The sequence below is a fragment of the Pelophylax lessonae genome (genome assembly GCF_965119305.1).
Source record: "Pelophylax lessonae genome assembly, chromosome: 4".
NCBI classification, from domain to species: domain Eukaryota; kingdom Metazoa; phylum Chordata; class Amphibia; order Anura; family Ranidae; genus Pelophylax; species Pelophylax lessonae.
The window spans coordinates 262,574,586-262,597,841 of record NC_138771.1 but is presented as its reverse complement, the minus strand read 5'-3'; the positions used below and the strand labels follow the sequence as shown (position 1 = coordinate 262,597,841).

Here is a 23,256-nt window from a genome sequence, read left to right as displayed (position 1 = left end):
CTGCCTGCTCCCTTTGTGAACATTCGTTTTATTGTTCAGAAAAAAAAAAACAGAGAGAGGTACTGGCTTCTATTGTACTGTTAAAGTGAAACAAAGAAAAAGGGCAGCAACACATAAGTGCAATCCACAAGTAAAAGTGGGCACGCAGCAAGTATTCATAACCATCAAATGTTTAAATTATAGTGTGTCATAGTGTTTTTTTACGTGGGAATCTTGAACAAGGGTAGATAAAGGCATGCCAGTGAGAAATAGAAAAAAAAATTTTCGCGGTAGCAAGGCTACCTTTACAGTTGCAGAAATGTCTTCTAGATCGTAGGCTCTAACGAAGAGGGCCAACTGATTCCTCCTGTATTGAATTGTATTGTAACCATACAGTCTGTGCTCATGTTGTAAAGCACTGCTCAAACTGTTGGCGCTCTAAAAAACCTGTATAAAAACAGTAATAATAATAATATCTCTATCCATACAGGTCCTGTCGAGGAAAGGATTGATTACTTTTTTTTTATTGATGAACAAAAACTTTTCAGGGCTCTGGAAAGTTCATGTGCTCCCACTGATTGGTTACTATCAGACTAGAGAGTAAAGTTTACTTTGTTCATATTGCTCCTTCTAGTCTATCACAGGTTAGCAGTTGTGCTGGCAGCTCAGAAAAGGGTTGATTTACGAAAGGCAAAAAGTCTGTTTACTTTGCAAGTGACGATGCACTTTGCAAAGGAATTTGACCCAGAGTTTAGTAAATGTGGTGAAGATTGCATATGGCTAGATGATGGAAGTGAGCAGAGCTTTTTTCTCATTCACTAAGCTCTGGGGCAAATTCCATTGTAAAGTGCAACTTCCCTTGCAAAGTGAGCAGTCTGTTTGCCTTTAATAAATCAACACCAAAGTATCTTTTCATTCAGAAATATGTAAACGGTATGACAATCTTCTTCTGATATGATTCTGATAGTTGATTGCTGGGATACTTACACTCTTCGGCATCTCTGACGACAAATCAGTAATGCTGTGACTCCAATTAGAACAACGATGAGGAACAAACCAGCACTCACACCTTCTATGACTCCCACAAGAGGTTCTGTAAACACAAGTGTTTGAGAATTATAATCATTCTTCCAAGAGTGTGTCTTGTGTGTGTTCCCTGAAATTTGCTTGGCATTAGCAGTACATCACATCACAGACAAGTGCCTTTAGATCCTCTCATTTAAATCAACTATATTTCCAGTGTTGTCAAAACAGGGCCTAACAAAATAAATGTCATAGCTAATATTCTGAGGCCAAAAATATATTGGGGTAGTGCATTTGCCAACTCAAGATTTCTTACAAGTTTTCCTTTTTTTTATTATTATTTTTTTATTTCTACTTAAAGTATATGTAATGCAAACATTTTATTTTGCTTTGGATACAGTAGGGGATGAGTAAAACAACTGCCTGTGTCTTATGGGGGATAAACTCTTCACTTCCTGTCCTACAGATATTTAAAGAAATGAAAAGAAGTCTCTTCAAATTGAAGACTTAGAGACTGTTGTCAACTGAACAAGTTTTCCTTATTGGAAGATTTTCTCTTTATTATTGTTCTGGGATCTACAAAAATGTTTTATATTTGTTGCCTCGACAAGAAAAGGATACATTTCCCTAGTGGAGACAGAGACACCAATAACAACTTGAGAGGCTCTAACCCTTTCACACCCTATCCAAGAAAAAAACAAAAACTATGTTTTGGGTTTAGATAAACTTTGGAGTGACCCTATGAAGTAAGAGAAGAGACACATAGAATGATTTTCAAAGAAGGTAATCATGGAGTCAAATAACTGCTTGCATTGGGCTACATTTGGTCTATCAATTAGTCCTTAAAGCGGTAGTATCCCGTTTTTGACACTTTTACCTACAGGTAAGCCTATAATAAGGCTTACCTGTAGGTACAATTAATATCTCCTAAACCGCCACGTGAGCGGCTCATGCGCTCTGAAGGTCCGGGGGGACCTTCAGTTTTCCTTGCCGGGAGCTTGCCGGACAATCACTCCCGCGCGCATGCGCGGGAGTGACGTCATCGCGGCTCCGGCCAATCACAGCGCCGGAGCGCCGAACCCGGAAGAGACGCCGAGGGATCATGGCAGCGCCAGCAGCGATGTCTGGGGGTCCGTGTTGGGGCTTCGTTCTAAGGTAAGTAATACATAATGAGCTAGTATGCGATGCATACTAGCTGATTATGCCTTTGTCTTGCAGGTTTTTTTTTTTTTTTCGGGTTTACAACTGCTTGAACTAATATCAAAATAGAATACACACCCTGTCAGAGTACAGGAAATACAGTCCCTGAAAATTGACAATATAGGTAGTCCAGTATATAAATTTTTTTGCAGTGACCCTGATTTACTAAAGGAGTACAGCATGTCCACTTTCAAAGTGAATTTTCACTTATTTTAATAAAAAAGGTAAACCAAATGAAAAAAAAAAACTTAGAAAAAAATACCAAATCACGTGCAAAAATAAAAAAGTAAAAAAGAGGAATTTTGTTTGCAGGTAATTAGATAATTAAAGTCAGCACAACCTCATCTTATTCCTTAAGGTAGGTGAAAATTCAATACGCAAGGAGAAAATTCACTTTCGCTTAGAAAATGAGGTAAAAATCCAATTCTTCCTTTGTTTTTCTCCTTGCGCGAGATTGGGTAATTTTTCAAAGTGAATTTTCGCTTTCTTTCACCTCATTCACTAAGATAAGTCAAAATTCACTTTGCAATGTTAACATTCACTTTGAAAGTGAATATGCTCTGCGCCTTTTATAAATCAACCCCACCGACCATCTCACCTGCTTCTGTTGTAATGGGCAATGAGAAGAAAGTATCTGTAAACAAGGGCTCTGAGAACTCCATTAGATCATCAGAAAAGAGCTGTGTAAAGGCTCTGATACTAATCCTATAAAACAATACAAAAAAAAAAAAGCTACATAAAATATTTATCTTATGCTATTGGGGAATGACTCAAAGTTCATTTGAAAATTAAAAACTCTGTTTAATCTGTAACATCAGTCTGTATGTCTGTAATATCAGTCATATAACAAAATTATAAACAAATATATATACAGCGCTATATAAAATCAAATAAAGTGACAATGTGCATCATACAAATCAATAACTCTCTTAAAGTGCAATATATATTCCTCTTAGGTGCAATATATAATGTCCATAAAGTGCATTCAAGGTGAAGTGTAAAAAAGTCCACTAAAACATAATTATAACCGTGGGTTAAAATTCAATCAAGGTGCTTGATAGATATTTCCATATAAAGTGCAAGTGACACCACCACCGTTTAGCCACAAGATGGCCTCTCACCTCACTGAAGCATTAAACCAACAATGAATCCTCAGTAAGACCAGTGTAAAGGATGCCACTTCCTGGATCGATCGGATAAGGGCCTTGACTAATTCAGCCCCAGACTATGTCCTCTTCAGCAACCTTCTGAGCACACCTCTTCAGGGATTGGCTGAGACTTCATATATTTGTTTACAGTTCTTTTCTCCCGCCAGTGAGGGAGGTTTTATATAGCTGTTGTATTTTCACTATATAACTTTATATTTAATTGCGCTGATTTATCTTTTTGCACTAATATAACAAAATTAGGTCAGTTCATCATCATTTTTACAAACAAAAGACAAATACATGTCTAATTTCTGTCTAAAGTGAAAAGACATGACTACCACTGCATCTTGAAGTTAAAGTGATTGTAAAGCTTAACATTAAAAAACAAAAAACATGCTATACTTACCTGCCCTGTGCAATGGCATTGTACAGAGCGGCCCCCGATCTCATCTTCTGGGGTCTCCCACAGGTGCTCTCGGCTCGTCCTCTTCTAAATGTGTGTCCCCATAGGAATCCACTTCCTATGGGGGCACATCTGCGGGCACGCTCCCGAGCTGGGCCGCTTACAAATCAATTTTTTTCTTTACTGCTGTAGGTGAATAGTGGAGAGGTAAGAAGGGCAACAGGCAGGGAGAGCAGCCATTAGTTAAATAAACCTGTCAGCGGGCTATAAGGGCAATTGTTACACTTCAAAGTTTCAATTTAAAAACCTATTTAAAGTAAAACAATGATCTGTTAATTTTTCTTTTTAGTATGTGGGTTCTTCACTAATGAAAAAAGTCTGTTAAACATATTTGGATCCATTCACATACAGTAGTACATTATGTTAGCAGTTGCATGAAATGTGCTAAAGACAATAAATATATCCTCAGCAACTCCTTCTTTTTCTGTACTGCAAAATCTGTCAGCTGCTAACTGCATTTCCAAGTAAATTAGATGTTCCTACCGCAATGAAAGCATTGCCAAAATTCTGACAAAATAGCACACTTCTGTTTTTATTGTTTGTGTCATGCACAAAGAACATATGCACTTGTCCTCCTAAGTGTTCCTTTTGACTTTTTGGGATTTTGTGAAAAATACTGCAATGCGGTGATCAACAAACACTACACTCTTTAAAATTTAATGTCTGAACTTAGTTGCCTTGTGTTTGGTTTTTCAACCTTGGTTTGCAACTGTAAAAAGTAGATTTTGCAGGAATAATGTTCCATTTCAGTGATTAAAAGACCACTATTAGAAAAAATATTGTATTATGATAACTCTATGTGGTTAAAATGGCAGTTCACCCATAAAGAGAAGTTCTGCTTCTCCTTCTTCTCCTTCTCCTTTCCCCCTCCTCTGCCACACTTGGAATAATTTTTTTTTGGGGGGGGGGGTACCTTGATTTGACAGGCACCTGCTCCCACTTCTGGTTGGATCACAGTGGCTGATCCACTGGAAGTTCTCCTCCCCCCTCCCTGCTTACAACCTTCAGGGACGTGTCACAAGTCCCAGAAGGCTGCAGGACCATTCACAAAGCACAACATGGCTAACACATGTGCAGTGGGTAGCCAGATGTGAAGCTGCAAGGAGTTATAGTTGGCCACCCACAGTTAACATGCCGGCACTGGGGACCCAAAGATGGGTGAAGAACGCTGAATCCTTGGACCAGTGACTGTCTGCTATTTACAAGTCAGTAGCTACAGTTTTTTCAGAATTGGCTAAAGCTTCTCTTTAATTCATGTAATTAACACCTTACTTCTCAGCCTCTAGCAGATTAATGGGTGGGTGGGACTTCCCTCCTTCTGAGTGGACATCATATGAAGGCACAGCAGTGTGATCAGTCACCAGCTGTGTCCACCGGACAGAGCCGATGACTGATCACTATACCAGTCCACTGCCAGTGTCATGTGATCTTGGTGACCAATCACAGCAGATCACATCACAATTGAAAACAATGGATGGCGTCCTTTCATGTCGTTCATTGTATACAATTGTGTTGCTAGCTGTGATTGGTCACAGTGATTACATGGTACAGACAGTGCCACTCCCAGACCATGTGTACCATGTGATTATCTTTGGTCAATCAAAGCTAATTACAACAAAAGACACTGAATGAATCAGTTTCATTCAGTAAATTTGTTGTTTATACCAATGAAATTCATTTGTATATGCAATCATAGTGTGTAAAAAAAAAGAAAAAAAATCCTGATCACTTCCCCAGAGTAGTACAGTGTTATTATGGTAACACTGTATTGCTCTGGGCACAGTGTGTTAAAGAATAAAATCACTTAAAAAAAGTAAAAATGTAATAAAAAATAAAACAAATTAAAACAAATTATCGTTATTTATTTTTTCTCACATACAGTCACCAGTCAGTGTCCCTGATCACTGTCACATCAGTTATATGATAACGCTGTACTAAACCGGTAACAAAAATTGTGACAAAAAATTAGAACTGTCAAAAACCTTCGGGCCTCAAGAAATAAGATAGGCTATCAGTAATTCAGGACTGATCGGTTTTCATATATATATATATATATATATATATATATATATATATATATATATATATATGTATATATATATAAAAATACCATATTTTGTGGACTCCTTAACTTCCTACAGACAAAATAATATACACTGATTTGTTTTTTTTTTTTCACCACATAAATGAAGCAGAATACAGTTTGGCATACATTTATGAAAAACCATTATTTATTTGCAAGATTTTATAACAGAAACAAAGTAAACCAAGTTTTATTTTCAAAATTTTCAGTCTCTTTTCATTTATTTAGCAAAAAATAAAAACCCAGTGGTGATTAAATACCACCAAAAGAAAGCTATATTTATGTGAAAAAAGATCATTTAAATTTCATATGGGTACAGTGTTACATGACTGCGCAATTGTCATTCAAAGTCCGACAGCTCTAAAAGCTGAAAATTGGCCTTGGCAGGAAGGTGTGAAAGTGCCCTGTATTGAAGTGGTTAAAAAAGCCGAATCATGTATGAATCAGGTTCCTACCCGCTCCATGAAACTGCAGAACTTTGGTAGCCAACCTAATAATTCAGCACAAATGCCCTGGTATTCTGGTCATGTGATGTAATACGTCATCAACCTTCTTATCCCCAGCTTGACTTCAATGGCTGTAAAGGCACCATGAAGACATGAAACAACCTCTATGCCATTTTAACAATACCAATGATGAAAGGTCCAGAATACACACTACACTGTGAATGTGAGGGTCAGACAGTGACAGTAAAAACTATGGTATATAATTATATTAAGTGAAAAAGGAATAGCATTTGCAGATTACTTGCAGAACGCATTTTAACGTAATCATAATGCAAGTTCCTCTATAACATGTCCTGGGGAATAGTAATATTATGAGACACCTAAAAGATACATGTGGATATGCTTTTACAGGGAGAGTGCTATGTGCAGAGTACAACCCAAAGCACATAAAATCATTTTTTACTATTCAGAGTTCTCCAACTTACATATTATTTTTGTTTCCACATACTAACGTAATAACTCCAATGGCACAAAAAAGACTTTATTCTAAGATAAAAATCATTTCCATTTTAGCTTCTAGCCTACATAAAATGACTGAAAAAGCATAGATTGTTGTTCTATACATGTTTTGATTTTGCAGTGTGATACAAGGGGCAACATAAATAATTTTGCCCCATTTCCTTTTTTTACAGTGCTCATGAGTTCCAACGTAAGAAGCACAAACAGTTGACGTTTTAATTAACATTTTATATGCTGGCTTAGTGAGTTAATGAACTGTTGGAAATACATTCCGACTTACAATTCAGTGAGAGAGTATATGGTTTACATTCATACTCATGCAGCTAGCTCCTACTACTGTTCTCACCTGTAGGATGTCCTTGGCTTTAATGGGCCATCACAGAATTTCATTTGATTGACTTCACACTTTCCTCCTAAGATTTCCATTTCCCCACCCAACTTTATTCTGACAGGTTGGATATTGTAGTCGGCAGTTTCCGCACATTTGCTTCCAAAGTAGTTTGTCTGATAGACTTTAATGGAACTGTTCTTTTTGTAATCAGTATAGGTTGGCAGGGGGTGAATTGGCTCTGGCTTCACATTTTCGTTGCCTGTGACAGGTAGAATAATCCAGACAATCTATTAGCACTCATTTACTGTATCACATAGCACATCACAAACCACCAGGTAAAGACATCACTCTAGTCATAATAGTACTGTTCGATGTCCTTCACACAAAGCTGCTGTCTGCAAAGTGTGCTAAAATTGTATTAATCAGCACCTTCTGTGTGTTAGGACAAATGCAAATAGTTTCCAGAAAATGTCGGCAAATGTAGTAGTCAAAAAGCCAACATTTGCAATTTAATATACAATACAGCCTTTGGGATGACAAAAAATGCTATACTTACTGTCACAGCTAATAATTACATATTTATCTTAGTACTTAGTGACTATCCTCTCAAATGTCATATTTTTGCTAAGTACTTTTGGCATTTGAGAATTCAGACTGAATACTGAGCACTGACAAATGTTATACTTTGAAAAGTATTTCCTGAGTGTTTATGGAATTCGCTGTGAGCTGGGAAGAGGTGACTAAGCAAGGATATGTGATTAACACGCTCTAGTAAGTTTATAGATTCGAGAATTTTGCAAATTCATAAACTTTTAAAATACAAACTTTGCTGGAACTAATGCTGTGAGAATTGTTGTTCAGGAAGTCAATTTTGAAAAGACTGACTCATATATAGGTCTACTGTTTTACACTTTGAGGTTAATTTACTAAAGCAATAGAGTACTTAGAAAAATGATTCAGAAAAACATTTTTGAAAACCAATTACAATTAGCTTAGTAATTAAATGGAAGTTGTGTTTACTTCCATTATCCAAGCGTGCAAAAAAATGCTGTTTTTTTATTCCCTTAAACATTATTAGGTATTCAAAGTGAGCACAGCTTCACCGTATTTGATAATACTAAGAAAATTCTCTTATTTTCTAAGCCTGGGTTCACACTACTGCAATGGGACTTTGATCCGATTTTCAGTGTGATTATGTACTGCGTCTCACTTGCAACATTTGGATGTGGTTTGCATATACTATGGGGCCAAAATTGCGCTGGAATTGCATAAAAGTAGCACAGGAACCTTTTCAAAAACCGCATTGTGTCGAGCTGCATTGATGTAAACAAGCACCAATAAAAACAATGTGGAAAAATGTTCTGTTGGTGCTTAATAGTGAAATCAGCCGCATGCAAAAAGTGCAGACTACAAAAAAAGCACTGAACAAAAATAAAACAAAAATTGCAGCGCTGAAAATTTATGAACACTATACCTGATTTAACAAAAATCCAAAATCCCCAAAAAATCACACCTTTAATTAAGTCCAAAGTGAATCTTGTGAAGAGTGATAAAATAAAGTATCCAAGGTGGTCCCCCACCAATGTGGCAATCACACTCCACTCCACCGTGAACCAGAAATACACACTCACCAGTTCTTTATTCTAGACAGCAATTACATCTGGTGAGTACGTATTTCTGCTTCACGGTGGAGTGGAGTGTGATTGCCACATTGGTGGCAGACCACCTTGGATACTTTATTTTATCACTCTTCACAAGATTCAGTGTGTGATTTTTTGGGGGATTTTGGACTTTAGTTAGCTCACGTAAGGTGTTCATAAATTTTGAGCACTGTGATTTTTGTTTTATTATTAAAAACAATGTGCTTTTCATTGTCACATGACTCTGTGCAACTGAAATCTTTAAACAGGCCCAAATGAACATCCTTATCTCTTTTAGCAATTAACCCCAATGTTTCTGAGCCCGGATACCTTTACCTCTCCTATACAATTCCATATTGCTACGTTAGCTCACTTTCCAAACACTAATCTAAATACCAGAAGAAAATTGTTTCCAGTCATAACTAAGCTACCCAGATATCTTCAACAAATGCATTAAATAAAAAAAAGACAGGACTGGAAGTTATACTTAGAATATCACTTGAAGCTTCACATATGAATTGTTTTGCAAACGCATGAGAATTAAACATCTGTATTCGATAGAGGTTTACCATCTGCTTCTGACACAATCACGGTGAAGTATTTGACAGCTCCATTGGTGTCACTGAACCAACTGCAATTAAAACTGAAGTGAATTGAGGACTTGCTAATAAAAGTATCTATTTTATTCACTCTAATATGGATAGGTGGTGTCGGAGGTCCTGAAAGAAAAACAAAAAACCTTTTAGTTTAGAACTACTAAACTAGTGGCAGTCTTTTTGTATTGCCAAGATCTACATACATATAGTCTGAAATTTACAGCATATACTGTTTGTATTTTATGTATATAGTATATACTCTGACAAAGCTGTGCTTAATGCAGGGACTTTTATGGTGCGAGAAATTGCGTTGCAGAAATAAATTTAGATGTTTTATATCAAAAAGCACATTCAATATAGAGAACAGTTATCAGGCACATAAATATATGACTTCCCTTAGTGAATGTATATGTGAATGGCTTTTTAGTTGTTTATATAAGTTATATAGACATTTTATTAGAACAGAACCAGAACAAGTGTTCTCTATTACAGCTGTATATATATTACATGCAATGACACAACATTAACTACAGGTATATGCAAAATATACTTAAGGAACGAAAATGGCATCCATATAATGTAACAGTGCACCTGTTTTTTTATGTTCAATATGATTTTAGTTGTTTTCAGATCACCGGTACTCAGGGCTTTTTTTCAGGGGGAACGCGGGGGAACGCAGTTCCGGCACCTCCAACACTGAATGTATTTAAGTGCAAGGGGTGCTGGGGTGTGCTGGATGGTCTTTTGATGATGGCCGCTGGGGGATCTATTGTCGCTATTGGGGAACTATTTTTGCATTGGGGTTTATTATTGCTAGGGGAGGATCTATTGTTGCTGGGAGGGATCTTATATTTCTATGGAGTCAGTTTTTGCTAGGAGGGATCTACTGTTGAGAGAGAGGTCTATTGTTGCTGGCTGCTGGAGAATCCAATGTTGCTGCTTGAGGTCTATTGTCGCTGGGGTGCATCTGTTGTTGCTGAGGTGGTATTTTGTTGTGGGGGGGGGCATTGTTGTGTTGGTGATCTCTTGTTTCTGGGGGATCTATTGTTGCTGGCTGCAGGGGATCTATTTTGTTGCTTTTCTTGTTATAATGAATAAGTTCAATACAAATTACTTAGCACCACAGAATGATACTTGGTTCTGTGTTCTCTAAAAGGGGCGGTACTGAAAGGTTGGTAGGGGGAGGGACCAAGGGATGTGCTTGGGGGTGGGTAAGGGGTGGAGACAAGGGGCGACTCAGAAGGAGGGGGTTCCTGCACCTACTCTCTGAGAAAAAAAGCCCTGCCGGTACTTACGATCAATCATAGTTATTGTGCTCTCCTCCACCATCTGGCTTATCATGTCTGCCGAGTGCACTTTGATGGACACTACGTATCTTTTGTGTGGTTCAAGCTGCATGATTGTGAGTGTTGACCTGTGTTTTCCAATTCTTTTTGAGTATTCCACCACATCAGAGCCATTCTTTTTGTACTCTATGCTATATGCATCAAAATCCGAATCTGGGGGTGTCCATGAACAGGAGATGGCAGTGGAATTCTGAGGCCGGCAATGAAGATGTTGTATCTTGTCAGGTTCTAAGAAGAAAGGTAATTTGTTGTGGTTATTAAATCATATAGTCCCACTATCAAATCACATACGTTTAAATCTTTGTGGTCACACAGTTTCACATAGCTTTTGAATAATATAAATAAGTGTTTTCAACATTTGCTGAATTGTTGGTTCGGTAACTTCTCCCTGAATGCTTGCAAAAGTTCTGTTCTAAGATGGCCTTACTACTACTTAGTAGGGTTCATTTACTAAAGGTAAATGAATGTTCACTTTGTATGGGAATTTTCACTTTGCCAGGGAATTTACCTTTACCTTAGCTAGTGAGGTGAAGTTCTATTGACTTCCATCATGCAATCATGTGCAAGCAAATTTTTTACAATTTTCCTGGCACATGATTGGGCATTCTTTGCAAAGTGGATTTCCACAGCATTCAATAAGCTAAGAGAAAATCCCCTTGCACAATTAACAGCCTATTTGACTTAAGTAAATCAACCCTGGTGGCTCAGTGGAGGGCTTTTTGGTTACTTTAGTCCCTACTCGCCATAACTTTTATTTTCTCTCCGGTCCTCAAGATCACGCACTGGTGACTGGTAAGTGCAGTGTTTGGGAGTCAATACGCTCATATACTGCCAAAATGAGGGTCCACAGGCCTGAAACAACTGTATGGAGTATGTAACTAATGGCTTTATAATAGTAGGCTGTATATAGAGTATGTTATTAGAAGGTCAGTCAGCCAATGGGGCAAAAAGGAATGATTTGCATCTCTTTGCCAACTATTCCGAAATGAGGAATAATTTTACCATTATTGTTGGGATATGTGTTTGAATAGGATATGTATATATTTTTATTTTCTGTTCTAAGAAGGCTCTACTGTACTACACAATAGCTCAGTGGAGTTTTTTTTTTTGTTTTATTTAGCAGTTCCCCACTATATCTTTCTGGATTATACTTTTTCATTCAAGTTAGATATGAAAGAATGGTAATACAGTAGGAAGTTTATTGTACCCCTAAGGTGATGCTGTCAAAGTCCCTAGACTCTGGCAAATTAGCACAAAGCTAGGCCAAACAAAGTCTCATTTTTTTTTTTGTCATCAGTTTTTTCAGTCAACATCAGTTTTACATCTGTTTTTCATCCTTTGTCATCAGTTTTTTCATCCGTTTTTCATACTTTGTCATCAGTTTTTTCATCCTTTGTCATCAGTTTTTCATCCATTTTTCATCCTTAGTCATCAGTTTTTCATCCGTTGTCATCCATTTTCCGTCCGATCCGATGTTTTAACTGATGAAAAATAGGGATTTCATCCGTTCAAAAAAACGGAAGTTGACGGAAGCGGATGAAAATGGATGTAAATGAATGATCATCCATTCACATCCGTTTTCCATAGGAATGCATTGATGTCTGTTTTTCATCCGTGAACAGATGTATTAAAAATGGACGAACGGTCCGTATGTGCGAAAGGGACCTAAATTATACTGGATACTTTTTGCTGATTAGCTCATTTAACTTCAGGTTTCCCAGTAACAACAAAAGACAAGTGGAATGGAAACACCAGAGAAAAATATAAAACAGTTTATTTTAATCTATTTTGCATGGACCTTATAACGTTAATAAAGTGTGCAACCTATGGTGTGTAACAGGACAAATCCATATCCAGGATACCATTGCACATGGAACTTTTTCCATATCCTGAGTTTATATCAAGATATTGTACTATATATATATATATATATATATATATATATATATATATATATATATACATATATATATATATATATAGTCCCAATGTTAATCACTGCACTCTTAAAGGCCCAGGTACTCATCCACAAAGAGATATCCATACAAATCCTAAAACAGATATAGAAACACTCTCAGATCTTGCAGCTGAGATCAATGTTTTCACAGAGCTCAGTCCATCTTTCTCAAGACACTACAACATGGAGGTTGGTTTGTTCCTGCTTGGAAAACACCATGGTAAACACCAGGAAGGGATAGACCACTCTCCATGTTTTAGTGTCTTGAGAAAGATGGACTGAGCTCTGTTGGCAATAAAATGCTGTTGGCTTGATTTATCTAATTTGCAGGAATTGTAACTGCCCCTATAACTGTTTTAAATATGTATATTTGCAGTATATATATATATATATATATATATATGTGTGTGTGTGTAAAAATTCTATAAATATAGAAGGAGCTTATACTTTCATAGCATCCTTAGGTCTTAAATTATATCGTTTTGAAATCAGTAAAAGGACATGCTCAAATATGGGCATAACTCTTGGGTAGACTCATCCAATTTCAATTTGACATGCCCTTAAAGCTTAAAATATGATGTGTTATATAAAATTGCATCTAAGAAACAATATTCCCATATAAAAAAACTTAATTTCAAAGTGACTAAAACAACAGCTTGATTGCTTTTTGCTGTTCTAAGGTGATTTCTAAATTATCAGCAACCATATGCAAACACTACTTTGTTTTTTATAATTATTCAAGTGCATAACATCAGACTTAATAGAGTAAGCACAGTCTTGGCCATGGCTCACTCACAGCTGATCTGTGCAGTTGCAAGGCCTTTAGGTAAGAAAAAGATGCATTCATATGACTATCTGAACTGCAAAACACATACATAACAATAATAGTCATTTTTTGTATATTTGTTTTATATGACTCACTAGTTCTTACGGAGCCAACAGCGGGCTGACTAAAAGTCTTCTTTACATTTCCACTGACACTTCTCACACTGAATTCATATAGACGCCCTGGTCTTAGGCCAGTAACAATTCGTCCGTATGACTTGCCAGTACTGTAAGGGTTAAATACCACCAGGGGGTCAGTAGGTGTCCACTGAAGTTCAAAGTCATCATAGTCGGTCCAGTCTGGAGGGCCTTGCCAATGTATGGACACAGAAGTATTCTTAACATCGGTAAATGACACCAAATTTGATGCTTGAGGAGCTGGGTAGGAGAAGAGAAAATTCAAATGTATTAGTTTCTGTGTCATAAAGCAACATTGCATAGGTATAGCATATACCGATATGTCATATTGCTTTCAGTTAAAGAAAACTATACTCGCCTTAGAGTAACTAATCCAATAAAAAATAAGAGACTCAATCATTCGAAGAAAGAAGTTCAACACCTCCTGCAGAGTTAAAATGTTCCTACTATGTAAAAAATTCCCTTGATATAATTTGACCTTAATAGTGATCAAACAGTATGCAATACACCACTTTTCATTGTGGAACTAGATAACTGATTTTAAATCAAATGTTTTTGTAATATATCATTTCTATGACCTTTTTAGACCTTTTTTAAAAGCACTGAGCAAAAATGATATAAGAAGTGTCACAACAAACTTTGACCAATACATTCCTATGGTTAAGCATATGCCTAAAACATATACGGTGCTTTCTAGGCTACTGGACCAGCAAGTATTTTTTTAAATTCTTTATTTAAAGTATAAATACTGAGAATTTTACAATGCAAATAGATAGTGCAAATAGACAATATATTCTGAGTACAGAGACATTTCATTCAGAAAAGTAATAAATAGATTTGTTACGTGTCTGTGTCCTCATAGGGCCAGCAAGTGTTTTACTAAAAAAAGTACTTGCAGGTTTAGGATTCCTTTCTGTGAATAATAGGCTATGATGCCTATGATCCATAGGGAGGCAATACATGATTGGGTGTGCTATTGTATTCTGCCAGTGGGGAGCCTTCCCCGCAGGCAGAGCACAATGATCAGTGTTGTCGGCTATAGCTGGCGGCACTGATTGTTTGGGAAAAACCCAGCAGGCTAGTTGTACGCAAGTCAATCGATAGATCGAATTGTGTACAACCAGCTATCCCATACATGGATGGAAATGTGGACGCTCCCTGCTGAGTCACCCTAATTTTGATCCATGTGTGGCTGGCTTAAAGCCTGCCAATCACCCCTCGAATTTCCCCTGATGACAAATTTTATTTGAGAAGCTGGGTGGAAAATTGTCAGTCAATCAATGTCTGCATCCAATCAGATACAGTCACTCTTTAGGTATTCAGATAGCTGCGGGTGCCGGCTGTCTGACTACAATAGCATGGATGGAGATACAGTTTGGATGAAGAAATCTATGCCTGTATGGCTAGTCTTAGGTCAGTTTAAATATTTTCTATGGATGAGCACTTCAGCATTTAATTGCAATTGGCTCTGATGATGTAATTTTATGATGAAATGCGTAATGTAGGACTTTGATGTATGACGAATGCTGCGGCCATCCTTGAATTTGACTTGTTATGCCTTATATTGATTGTGTACATGTGAGTTTTATTGATTAAAAGTGACCCGTGTTTTAGAACCTACTACACTATGGTATCTTTCATTTACATCTTTGTGAGGTAATACCATAAATATTGAATGAGGATATCGGTTTGAAGTGAGAGCTATCGGTAGTTGCTGCAGATGTCTAGAGTTTTCCCTTAAAAACACAGCTTTCTGTTTTGGGTCTGGAGTCATCTTATGCTTCCCAATTGATGGTGTGTGCAGTTCCCTGGACAGAGGTAGTTTTTTTTTACAAAAATATAGCATTTTGGACCACTCTATAATATGAGGGTCTACATCCTCTGAGTAGGAGATTTGCTTCATTACTGTGATGCTGTTTGTTTCTATTTCTTTACACTGAAGCTGGTGCAGGGATTTCCATCTTTTTGACGTCTATTGTATATGGACTTTACATGAATTTATGATCATATAATTTAGTGCCGCATAACATTTCTATCATTCAATTGCAAATGTTATTGGCAGTTGAAGGCCTCAGCTCAGAAATGTGCAACATGTAAAACATTAAATACAATGATGCCATGCATATATGATTGCAATTTTTGTCAACGTGAAGTTGTTTCATGGCAACATAGCATCATTATCAGGGTAGAGATGGCCAAGTCATGAAATCCATTCTCCATAGTGGGGCCTAGTTCTTGCTCTGCTTGGCAAAGATTTGATATGCCGGGAGTAAACCATCTCAATATACAGTAAGCTATGTGCTACCTAAACCAGTTTGCTTAACTCTTAAGAAAAAAATGCTTATACACAGCTTAACTCACACAGGCAGCATGTGGCTAAACATAGTTCTCTTGTATGTAACTCTGGTTTGAAATATCACTGTAGACACTTTTTTTTTTATCATCTCCGCAATTTGTTTGTGTTTTTCTCCTAGCATCCTTATGCAATTTAAACACATACTGGTAGGTAGACTGGCTTCCTCCCAAGTGTGTATGTGTGGTAGGTCCTTGAATTGCAGGGGACAGGGATTTTATGTGAACTGTTCTATCTATAGGTATATGTATTGATGGTGCATAGCATTGCAAGAAAATAAATATAGAGAATAATACTAATCAATTATGTAAGAAGTACCTGTTCTCGCATCTGCTGTAGCCTTGTTGGACAGATCACCACTGTGAGTCACTATCACCAATTTGTATATTCTCCCAGGAACCAGCTTTTGGAAATGATATTCACTAAGGTCAATGCCTTGTAGCTTTTCTTTCTGAGTGCCATTAGGATTATACAGTATCAGTTCATACACAGCCACATCTCCTAAAGCTAGATTCCATGTAAACCACAGACTATCAGTAGTATTTCTGTTTGATGCTTGAAGAGATGTTACAGGGGCTGGAACTGGAAAGAAAAACATTATAAATAGAATGTATATAAGACAAAATAATCATAGAAAGGTTTTTTTTTTTTTCGTCTTCTGACATTTCAATATTCAATCTGCTCAAGAACTAAAGAAATGTTATTTATCTGAAAGGAAGTCTTTCTGAAAGCATATTTTTGCCATAGTTATTAAGCAATTATTAAAGTGGATCACCACCCAAAAGGGAAAGCTTCACTTGCCTGCCTCCCCCCCCCCCTCGGCTGCCACATTTGTCACCTTTTAGGCGGGTACCTTGTTTTGACTGGTACCTGCTCCCGCTTCCGGCTCAGTTCCCCGCAGTGAACTGAGCTGGAAGTTCGGCCCCTCTCCTTCCCCCGCAGGCTCCTGGGACACTTCACAGGTCCCAGAAGACTGTCGCCAATTCAAAGTGCAACATGCTTTGTGCATGCACAGTAGGAGACTGGCTGTGAAGCCGTAAGGCTTCACTACCCATTTCCCGTAGTCAAGATGGTGGCGCCAGTGCCCAATAGCTGATTGAAGAATCAGCTCAGGTGAGGACACCACTAGATGCCTGGACAGGTAAGTGCCCTAATAATAAAGGCAGTAGCTACAGTATTTGTCTAGAGTTGCTCTTTAATTTAGAGTTAGAAGCTGATTTAATAAGGGAGTTGAGAATGTTTACTCTGCAAATTTTTGTGAATATTCACTTCAGTTATCCATTTATCCAAATTTCTATTCCTTTTGGACACCCAATTTTATGCAGATGAAATACATAAACAGGAATTTTCTGTTTATATGAATAGATACATTAAATGAATATTCACACAATTAACTAGGTAAAGATTCCGAATTCCTTTAGTAAACCAGCCTTCTGGTGGCAGGATTAGGGAGTTAAATGTAAATGTTAAGTTAACGGTTAAGGTCAGGGAAAGGATAGGGTTATGAAATAGACATGTGCGGTTAGTTTTCTTCTGGATAAATATTCGGATGAATTTTTCATTATTCAAGGATTCTGATATGTCCAAATATCCGAATTACAGTAAAAATGAAGTTAACTGAATGCTCCGAAAAACAAAATGAAATTTGTCTGAATTTACGAAATTCGAATGTAAATTTTTTGAATTTTTCTTCGAATTCAAACTGTAAACATATTTCTGAAATCAAAGACTGTGCATTGTAGTAGAGTGCCATTTTGAAATAATGCTGTTTTTGTTAAGCCAAAGATGATTTAAAGAGTCATTGTAATCATATAATGAAGATTTTTCTTTTGTTTGCTCACTTTGCTGCATTCAAATAAAAAAAAATCTAAAATTTTCATTCAAACCAATTAAAAATTTATCGATTTGAACGTTTCAAATTAAAAAAATCTTTAAATTCAAAGAAAATTTGTAAGACATAAAACAAATCCGAATATGAATTCCGAATACAAATCCTGAATATGAACTGAACGAATCAACTGAATTTAACTAAACTAAATGACTAGATTAACGAATCTAAACAAACTTTTTTGTCATGCACATGTCTAATATGAAATGGGGAATATTATAGCCAAACTCCATTCAAAATGTTTTTTTTAGCCTTATTTAGAATATGAAATGGTTCATACTGGTGTGTTTTCCTCTCACTTCCTGCCTGGACAGGAAGTGATGGGAAATTACACTGGTGACACAGATTTTAACAAAACCCTTTTATGTATTATGGGGATAGGGGGGTTAAAACCCCTGTAAGGGTTGTATTACTTTATGTGACTTCCTAATTTGGCGAAAACGATTGCCCTTATTTTTTGAACTGCTGTCGGAGTGATAGGAATGGAGGTAAAATTTCCTCCAAAGGTGTCATGGACAGCATTAACTAAACATAAAAGAAGCTATGCTTATCAGATCTATTAAAAAAAGAGTTTTGCCTAGAGTTCGACTTTAAGGTATAAGGGGTTATTTTTAAGGGTTAATTTAGATATTTGTTTGAATGTTAGAGGGAAGATAGGTGTTGTGTTTGGGCAGAGTGTTAGAGTTTGGTGTGAAGGTAAGGATAACTGGTAGTAGTAGGTGTTATCATTGATGATCGCAACAAAACTTTATCTTTGTATCCAACGTTCAATGGCCAAAAGCCCTGCTGATGTTTTGAAGCACTGAAAATGAAAATGCCTGATCCCCTCTATTATTTATTTCTGTATTTTACTCCTGCTAATTTTATATTGTGCTACATAACTAAATAAGGAAAGCTAATACATGCATGTCCTGGTAAACAATTATGACAAATCATTACCTGTCCTCCCGTGGATTGAAGACTCATTAGTCAGAGATCCACTATGAGTAACTATGACCATTTTGTAAAGACGACCTGGCAGCAGTCCCTGAAATGAGCAGTGTTGTAGAACTTGGTTTCCAGACTTCCTGTCATGCAATATATTGTCTGGGTTGTACAGGAAAATATCATAAGAGTCCAGTTCTCCCTCTGAGCTTGTCCACGTGAATGATAAACTGTCTGTGCTATTCCCTGTGATCTTTAGATTGGTCACTGCAGCTGGGACTGAAAAATACATAAATAAAAGGAACAAAAATGAAATTAAGGCCAGCATACCTGAAGCAGCATTAAACTGAAGTTATACTAGCTACAATATCTTATCTATGAGGCTCTTATCACATCAACACCACATACAGATCCATGACAGTTTCTTAAAATATCTAATGATTTAGAAGGCATAATGACTTACAGTATAGTGCAAATAATAATGTTTATGTGCAAAGTTCATTTATTTATAGCAACTGAATTTCAATTAACTTGAGTCAAGCCAAAGAAATGTAAATGCCATTGTCACAGAATGATGCATTTTACAAAGCTGAACTCTGATCAGGAAGCTAAATAAACAAATGAAATACATAAATGGGAGCTGTTTTCCCTGCCAAATTATTTGTATTTTTCTACCCATTCCTAAAGTGTTATACAGCCCTGCTACACTATACAGCCAGGATGGTAACCAGAATTTCTCTACAGCTAGTTCACCTCACTGCCCTCAACCTGTGATTGGACCTGTAATTGGATAAAGGAAGAGCAGCATTTAACCGATGAGGTGATCATTCTGCTCTCTCTTGTTGTCAGCATGTTCTTTGCTAGCACATGTATAGTCTTGTTCAAAGAATTTTATTGGAATTTTAAAGATAACAACTGTAACAAAGATGTTTACAATGACATCCATAACTTATATCTTAGATATGCATGGTTACTCAATCATAACAAAGGTCATGACAGCTTATATGTAGAGAGGCAAAGTGGTATATAACCAAGACTTGAGGGTGCACGTTGCAGACTAAGCACTTGTTCCCGATCACTCTGATTGGGAGCAATCTGTGACATTGGGAAGGTGAGACCCTAGAGCCTCTAGCAGGGTCTAAAGTTAAGATTAGCGCCCCGTACATTAAGCTGGATGACATCATTTGACTAAAGCGGGAGTCACGATGCGTCGGAGATACCATGCTAAGGTACATTGATAAAAATCTATAGTAGGGTATTCTGTGCTGAAGTTAAAGGGGGGAGGGGGGTGTTATTATGGTGTTCTAGCATATGTGGGTGTAATGCCAAAAAAACGAGAGAGAGAGAGAGAGAGGGGGGGGGGGATTAGCACATTTATATTAAGCACATTTGCTTGGCTCAGAGCTCAAATCCTTAATTTTTAAGATAATTACAGAAGGGTAATGTCAAGCCAGTTTAGGAACTTACAATAGCTGCATTTAAAATAAATTGAATCCCCAGGCCTTGCACTGCATCCATTGGTGAAGGATGGGCTTCTGCAGGGTTGGCCCCTGCTAAGGTCAGTATGGCAGTGGTAGGTACTTTGCTTGAACATGTGCACATTGCATTATGTTGTATAGGCTTAGGTCATGGCTCTCAGGTTTTGTTTTGTGTTTTTTCTATTTTATTTTTAAATATCCCTTTTTTAGATTTTTGTTATATGCAAATTATATTGTTTTCTCATGGTGTGCTAAAGTTTATCTGTTACATGCAAGAATCATAATGCAATTCCGTAATTCACGGCATTGTATCATTCTGGTTATCACGACTAGGCTGATGTATGCTTATGTATATGTTGGTTACTCATATCATCTCCATGTATACTGATGGTAAACTGTCTCGCACTCAATGTATGTCTGTCAGGGATGTTTTTTATCTCAATAAAATTTTTCCTTGATTTAAAAAAAAAAAACAATATACATTTAATATTTTTTTTAATGAGCACATATTTGCGTGCAATAGTGTTTTTTTTTTTTTTTATATCTGCCTGAAAGTCATGATTACATAGGCCTAATAGAAGGGTAGTTAGTAAGTTAACTGAGAAATAGGATTTGTTTCAACTTGGTTGGTGATTAATTGCTTTTGGCTTATGCGTATTTGTATTGTGTTAAAAAACCAACAGTTTAGACAGCCTCTGGCATTCTTAATTATATGTACAAATGATGTGATGAGTTATTAGACTTGCAAACTCTGAGTGAGTCTGCATTGTGTTCCTCTAAACTGTTCTAGTTTGTAGGTGAAGTCTATAGTCCTTGCCAAACATCTGTTTACCTGTTCTTCCTGCTGTTTCTTCTGCTGTGCTGAAAAGACCGCCGCTGACTGTGAACACTCGGATCTTGTACATTTTTCCTGGAACAAGCTCTTCAAACTTATAGGATTTGGTATTAGCTGGCACGGATTTGTTATTTATTAAAACTCCTTTATCAGTAAGAAGAAGGAGATCATATCTGTCTGCGATGCCAGGTGCACTCTGCCAGCTGACCATCAGCAAGTGACTATTGTACACATTGTCGACTGCCAGTCTGTGAACTGTAGCTGGTACTGGAAAATAAAGAAACACCTGCATGTCACACTGAATTCACAATCAATACATTTTAATACAAAATTAGAATAGCTTATGCTAGTGGAATGCATCTAGCTGTAAATTATAATAAAATAAGGCCAATACAGAGTGCCTATGTGGTTGTCACAAAGAGTAGCTTAAATAACTAAATAACTAAATAAATAAAAAAGGTACAAGAAAAACTTGCCTAACATTTAAACACAGAAAAAAAATATTAACACTTTTATTTCTATAAGTTAATGCCTGTATATACTGTATATAAATAAACATATGTTGTTATACAGTTTATCATGTTGGAGAACAACTCCTTTTGGCATCTAGAGATGATCACATTGGTTCACCGAAACTAAGATTTGATCGCAATCAAAAACATTTTCAGGTTACACTAAAACTGAGATTTGATCTAGATCAAACACGTACAGTATGCAGGTCCCCACCAAGGTTTTCAGGTTCTACGAAACACATTTAAAGTGATTGTAAAGTCTAGGTTTTTTTTTCTAATAAGAATGCATTAAGATGAAAAAAAACTTCTTACTTTACAACCACTTTAAGACTGGTTATGCATTATACAATTTTCTTGTACAATTTTCCTTTAGATATGCTAAAACCATGTGATATGAGGTCAAACCTAAACACTTTTAATTTGTATGAAGTCAGGCAGGCCCTTGCACTACATAGTTGAAGGTAAATCTGAAGGAAATTGAACAAGAAAATTGTATAATGTATGGTCAGCTTTACTCTGATCAAACAAATTTGCAGGAGCCATTAAAACTGATATTTGATCTAGATCAAAAACATTTGCAGGCACTGTAATCCACTATGTAATGTAATCCCCTGAGATCCTTGTGATTTAACCTGATAAAGTCAGCCTTTGGGCCATTTTCCAATTCACCTCCACTAATAGGAACTTGCTTTTTAAATGAACGACATAAGTGCAATTTCTAATCATTTATTCATAATTACATAATTTAGCCAATAGGAACTAGATATACTTCCAGATGGTTGAGGGATGTAAATATAGAAGACATTAAAGGAATCCCATCCAATATTTCCTAAGCTGTCATTCATATACTTAGTATAGTTCTATGGGTTTTCTCATGGACTTAGTGCTCAGTAGAGAAGATTATTACCAAAAAAAGCTGTTTATTAGCTTTTAGGCATCCTACTAAAGTGTTATTTTGCTTCAATATTTTCTCATCTTTGTTTTTACCATTGTATCGTGTTTTGAGTATAATCCATTTGCTTGGTCTTACCTGTTCTTCCAAATGCTGTCAGGTTTTTGTGTAAACCTCCACTGTTAGTCTGTACAACAATCCTGTATTGCTCTCCCGGGTCAAGATTGTTGAAGGTGTATTCGTAGATGTGTTTGGATATAGTGTGAGACTCTATCTGGTAGTTCTGGCAGAAGACGGTCACAGTAAAAGAATCAACATCTCCACTTCCAGGAGTCCAGTTTACTTTCAGGCTATTTGTTGTTCCATGTGGTGAAATGTGAATGCTCTTTACGGCACTTGGAACTAGGATAAAACAAATAACACATTTGGGTATTTGCAACTCAAATTTAACAAAAGCAAATAGAATTTCAGGATGCGTCACTAGATAGATCTTTAGTTAGACCTCATTTAGAATACTTGGGGTTGATTTACTAAGACTGGAGAGTGCAAAATCTGGTACAGCTGTGCATGGTAGCCGATCAGGTTCTAACTTCAGCTTGTTCAATTAAGCTTTGACAATAAATCCTGGAACCTGATTGGTTTCTGTGTAGAGCTGCACCAGATTTTGCACTTTCCAGTTT

General features: G+C 36.8%; 1 protein-coding gene across 1 annotated transcript in view; it reads right to left on the bottom strand.

Moving 5' to 3' along the window:
* PTPRB (protein tyrosine phosphatase receptor type B) overlaps positions 1-23,256 on the bottom strand; it is a 213,600-nt gene that overhangs the window by 33,091 nt on the left and 157,253 nt on the right. The window contains exons 14-23 of the mRNA XM_082256081.1: positions 22,715-22,978; positions 21,170-21,439; positions 18,875-19,138; positions 16,366-16,629; positions 13,653-13,934; positions 10,724-11,002; positions 9,402-9,551; positions 7,208-7,451; positions 2,801-2,907; positions 967-1,072 (exon numbers count right to left, since the gene is read on the bottom strand). Coding sequence (XP_082112207.1) covers positions 967-1,072; positions 2,801-2,907; positions 7,208-7,451; positions 9,402-9,551; positions 10,724-11,002; positions 13,653-13,934; positions 16,366-16,629; positions 18,875-19,138; positions 21,170-21,439; positions 22,715-22,978 — 2,230 coding nt within the window. The remainder of the gene's footprint in view (positions 1-966; positions 1,073-2,800; positions 2,908-7,207; positions 7,452-9,401; positions 9,552-10,723; positions 11,003-13,652; positions 13,935-16,365; positions 16,630-18,874; positions 19,139-21,169; positions 21,440-22,714; positions 22,979-23,256) is intronic.